The sequence below is a fragment of the Pecten maximus genome, chromosome 7 (assembly GCF_902652985.1).
Source record: "Pecten maximus chromosome 7, xPecMax1.1, whole genome shotgun sequence".
NCBI lineage: Eukaryota > Metazoa > Mollusca > Bivalvia > Pectinida > Pectinidae > Pecten > Pecten maximus.
In genome coordinates this window covers 19,313,420-19,319,419 of record NC_047021.1, presented here as the reverse complement: position 1 = coordinate 19,319,419, position 6,000 = coordinate 19,313,420, and the positions used below count along the sequence as shown (strand labels likewise).

General features: G+C 38.2%; 1 protein-coding gene across 1 annotated transcript in view; it reads left to right on the top strand.

Annotated features, from left to right (window-relative positions):
* Window positions 1-1,223: 1,223 nt before the first annotated feature.
* The window catches only part of LOC117331822 (proton myo-inositol cotransporter-like), a 69,483-nt gene continuing 64,706 nt past the window's right edge, over window positions 1,224-6,000 (top strand). The window contains exon 1 of the mRNA XM_033890741.1: window positions 1,224-1,762. Coding sequence (XP_033746632.1) covers window positions 1,321-1,762 — 442 coding nt within the window. The 5' untranslated portion in view covers window positions 1,224-1,320. The remainder of the gene's footprint in view (window positions 1,763-6,000) is intronic.

Below are 6,000 nucleotides of genomic sequence, written 5' to 3'. Positions count from 1 at the left end.
GGTTTAACCACTCTACATGGACGGTACTGGGGTTTACCACTTAATACACGGATACTGTTAGGTTTAACCACTGACAGACTTCAATGGTGTTATATTTTACCACAAATTTTGTAAGGGTGTTTGTTCGTCTCACAACATACTACATATCATCATACTTTGAACCCACACTGCATGGACAGTACGACGGTTTACCGCACAATTCATGGACATTGCACTATTTACCGAAGACGTCATGGACAGTGATACTATTTCTCCTCATACTACAGAGCCCGTACTTGGCTATACTACCAAACACACAGTCTAAAGTGCTACAGAGAGAACTTATTCAATTAACGGGTGGACGCAATAATCTCGATTTATGACTTTAAAATCACAGACACCGGGGAAATGAATTTTGTATTCGTCTAAGTACCAAATATTAATTTATCCTCGATAGATAAGGATTGTGTTAGCTGCCAACTCCTTTACCTGTTTTACAAAGAAGGAATAAAATTGTCTGCTTCTAGTAATTAATCTTTAATCACAGGCTGTGTGTTACATCGGCCTAAACGAACCATTCACTATAGACTCTACAGAGTATGCCCTTGATGACAAACATAAATAATCTATACAGACATTCAGGTGTATTTCCTATAAAAACCACTATACCTACACATCAACACGTGTGACATATACAGGTAGGCTTCACGCATGGCAAATAACCCAGGTACACATTTTATCCGTACATCTCGTACAATCAGTTTACCTGTCCTTCGTTAATGAATTATCGGGGATGTATTTTGTACTACGACACACGAGGGGGATACTTAGTTACGCCTACAGCTTTCAGTGACAAATTGCAGTATTAAAACAGTATTGAATTATTTAGTAAAAGTAGCAATGAATTAAGCACTTCAAAAAGCAGGTAAGTGTTCTGATATAGCATAGACATGGCCGGACTTCTCAATGAATCGATAAATCGTTGTTCTATCAGAAGGACTAACGAGGCTTTTTTTCGCCAACCGTTCGGAATGGACCTGCCCTTAATTCATTTACGACCATCATTATTTTCTCTGACGTCATCAGTGATTTTGGTCCAAACAAAACTGTTTTCTCCAAGCTCGATTTATACCGTCAATAGCGGTCGATCACATAGCTCTGTACGACAGAGGTTTCAGTCACTTGTGGATTGCGAATGTTGGTATCGATCAAATTGTCCCCCCTGACGAGACAATGCAATCACGACGAGCAGAGTACACTCGCTATCAGAGTAAAATGGACATGCGGAGGATGTAACATCGGGGTTGACAAGCTCGCCAGGTGCGTTTCTACAAAGACAACATGAGTATCAAATCGAACGGGAGTACGAATGGGGGTCGGCCCCGCTCCCTTTATGAGGAGTCAGAGGAGGAACGACACGAACTCAAATTGGACAGTATTGTTTCCAAACCAAAAACACCAACTTTTGTGTACGTGTTGACATTTTTCTCGGCCCTGGGAGGATTTCTCTTTGGGTATGATACTGGTGTCATATCGGGGGCAATGATATTGCTCCGGAATGAATTCAATCTGTCGTCTGTTTGGCAGGAACTCATCGTCAGCGTTACAGTTGCTGCTGCCGCCGTTTTTGCGTTAATAGGAGGGTGTCTAAACGACCGACTTGGACGTCGGCCTGTCATTATGATGGCTAGTATAGTGTTTACAGTTGGGGCAGTTTGCATGGCTATCGCTGGTGATAAGTACCTCTTACTTACTGGAAGGGTCATCGTAGGCGCTGGAATAGGTAAGTACTATTACATAGTGTCAATGTCATATCATCTCGCCGTTAAATAGAAAAAAAGTGTCTGACATCTCAGAATCGTATCATTTCATATTTCCATAGTTGTTTAATATGTGTATTTACGTCCTGTATTTAGTTGAAATCAACCAATAACGAGTTCTGTGATGAAATGTAATGTCTCTTCTATGGGACCGCGATAGCTCAGTCGGTTAGAGTCCCTAGCCGAGTCGGTTGGTGTTTCTCGAGAAGCTGAGAAACGGGCCGGTCTGTGCTGTCGAGGTTGTGTCCATGAGCAAGAAAACACTTTGTCCTAATTTATCTGGATGACATGCCACGGGTCTCCCGTAGGTTCTTCAATGTGGTAGTCACCAACTACTACATGGATTGGTAGACTTACCCGGGGTCGTTTTTGCCGTCACACAACGGCGTGAAGTGCGGTCATCACTTATCCTGTTCACTTTGACATGTCATTCCAGTGTGTCGGACTGGAAACTGTCCGCAAACATGATATACTACACCGCTACTCCAGACAGTTGTCAATCATCACATACTCACGATTACTAATATAAACCATTAGAGTACGTTATATTGATATATAATACATATCAAACAAGATATGAGTTTGAAAAAAGTCACAATAGGTTTCAACTCATTGAATGAAAGGTGTAAAAATGAAGTAATTGACTGACAGTTCCCATCACAAGAACTGCTAGAACGATGACACGATGGCATGGTGACTTTTCCTGTCACAGTAAATACCGTGGGTGTTGTCGACGTAACGTTCAGGATTGTCCCTTCCTGTCGTCCTATAATTACATCGACGTGTTAATAGTACTTTAAACCATTACAACCAATCGCGAAATTGCTTTGTCGAATTAGCCGTATGTAACACATAGGCGTACTAATATTAGTGTAAGATGAAGCGTGTATCTGTAATCAACCTGACATTTATAAAACCGATGTGTTCGGCATGCTTTCCTGTCATTAACTGACGCACTTGTATAACCAAAGGAGCGCATGCCATGGACATTTAAACGGTTTCTTGATTGTATTAATGTACTTAATAGTGGATATATTGTTTAATGTCTTTTGAGTTTATTTCTCTGTATTATCAATTCGATCGTTTTGTTTTAAATGTATTAACTTTTTAACGTTTTTCGATGTTTTCTTGTGATTTTGAAAAAAACGGATGTTGTATGTTTGTGCTCACATTTAAACGTGAAATGAACAGAAACAATAAAATACTGCATTGAAACAAAACCCGCATTGTAAAAAAATAAGTGTGAAAATTGACACTTGCAGAAGTTCGACCTTGCTGTTTTAAGAGTGGTGAAGCTAGGGGGTAATTTTCAGTCATTTGATTGATTGCACACAAAGTTCGTTCTCAAACTATTACGTTAGGGTAACATATAATTTAGCACGCCAACCATTATAACAGATTATCTGCTCTCATGCCATGGTTGACTGTCCACTGACATCATGGGAATAGTCAAAATGTGAGGAAAATCACGCGCTCATTTATGATTTTTAATGGCGCGGTAGGATATTTCCTTAAAATACCGTAATTTACTTATGTTAAGCGAGAGGTGACAATGTAGTTTCAAATACTGTTATTTACTTATCTTTAACCAGTGCTGGTGGAGTGTTTCTTAAGCGAGAGACGGTGCGGTTGTTTCAAATATTGTAATTGACCTATTTTAAGCTAGAGGTGGCATGGAAGTTTGAAATACTGTTGTTTAATTATTTTTAGCGAGATGCGGCGCAGTAGTTTTAAATACTGCCATTTACTTATTTTCAGTGAGTAATGGCGCGGTGTTTCTTTAAGATACTGTAATTTACTTATTTTTAGCGAGATGTGGCGCGGTAGCTTTAAATACTGCAAGTTTACTGTTTCTTTAAGATACTGTAATTTACCTATTTTTAGCCAGTAATTCCGGGTTATTTCTTAAATATACTGTAATTTGTTGTTTCAAACTTTGACATTCACTTATTATTGCTTCTGTTGGTCATATCGTTCAATGAAATAATTACACATTACTTTTGGAGTTTGAAGTGTTAGTGTGATTGCATAGAAAATGGAATTGAAATACGTTTACGTAATAATTAGATATGACTATTGATGTGAAATCTTCGTGAGATAAAATTCGCAGTAAATGTAGACATTGAAGTGGTTGAACTGTACATTTTTTTTCTGTATAGTGTAAGAAGACTACTGTGAGGAATTACGTGAACGCGAATGATAATATATGGAATACTGAGGGCCTATAGAGTTACGATACCAGTACTTTTTTTTTCAGAGAAATGTTTTTTTTTTTCTGTAATGTTAACTATGGAATGCTGTAGGTCAACAGACTAACGTTACCAGTAAATTTCTCAGTGTAACGTGTTTTTTTTCTGTTATGTATACTATGGAATGCTGTACATCTACAGACTTACGTTACCAGTAAATTTCTCAGTGTAACGTGTTTTTTTTCTGTTATGTTAACTATGGAATGCTGTAGATATACAGACTTACGTTACCAGTAAATTTCTCAGTTTAACGTGTTTTTTTCTGTTATGTATACTATGGAATGCTGTACATCTACAGACTTACTATACCGGTAAATTTCTCAGTGTAGGGACTTTTTTCTTTAATGTTTACTATTTTTGTTAAAATAATCAATCCCATTCAGTCGTATCCGATGTGAAAACCGTACACATGTAATGGTGATTGGTTTTCCCTGGAGTGCTATATACAGATCCATTACATCCCTGTCGGATATAGACATTTGTTCTCAAAAACACTTACAATGGCTAATCAATGATAGCATCAATGATTACTTCTGCAAATCAAACACAAAATTATTTGATATGACGAGACGAAAAGGAACAAAGGTCTATATTGATTCTTGATCTTCAGCCACCAGATAGGTTATTTTGGCACGTGAATGATTAATGGCCTTCCTTCGCGACAATATACTTATGTTTGTGATGCAATGTATGGTACACTGGTGAGCCACAAAATACCATGTGACCTTATATCATACCGCGTGACCCTACATTATACCTCGTGACCTTATATTATACCGCGTGACCTTATATTATACCACGTCACCTTATATTATACCGCGTGACCTTATATCATACCGCGTGACCCTACATTATACCTCGTGACCTTATATTATACCACGTCACCTTATATCATACCGCGTGACCCTACATTATACCACGTCACCTTATATTATACCGCGTGACCTTATATCATACCGCGTGACCTTATATTATACCACGTCATCTTATATTATACCGCGTGACCTTATATTATACCAGGTCACCTTACATTATACCGCTACACCTTATATTATACCAGGTCACCTTACATTATACCGTGTGACCTTATATTATACCGCGTGACCCTATATTATACCGCGTCACCTTATATCATACCGTGTGACCTTATATTATACCGCGTGACCTTATATTATACATCGTCACCTTATATCATACCGTATGACCTTATATTATTCCGCGTCACTTATATTATACAACGTCACCTTATATTGTACCACGTGACCTTATATTATACCACGTCATCTTATATTATACCGCGTTACCTTATATTATACCAAGTGACCTTATATTATACCGCGTCACCTTATATTATACCAAGTGACCTTATATTATACATCGTCACCTTATATCATACCGTATGACCTTATATTATTCCGCGTCACTTATATTATACAACGTCACCTTATATTATACCGCGTCACCTTATATTATACCGCGTAACCTTATATTATACCACGTCACCCTATATCATACCGCGTGACCTAATATTATACCGCGTGACCTTATATTATACCGTGTGACCTTATATTATACCACGTGACCTTATATCATACCGCGTGACCTTATATTATACCACGTGACCTTATATCATACCAGGTCACCTTATATTATACCGCGTCGCCTTATATTATACCGCGTAACCTGATATTATACCACGTCACCCTATATCATACCAGCTTCACCTTATATTATACCGCGTTACCTTATATCATACCGCGTCACCTTATATCATACCACTTCACCTTATATTATACCACGTGACCTTATATCATACCAGGTCACCTTATATTATATCACGTCACCTTATATCATACCAGGTCACCTTATATTATACCGCGTCACCTTCTATCATACCAGGTCACCTTGTATTATACCGCGTCATCTTATAGTATACCGCGTCACCTTATATC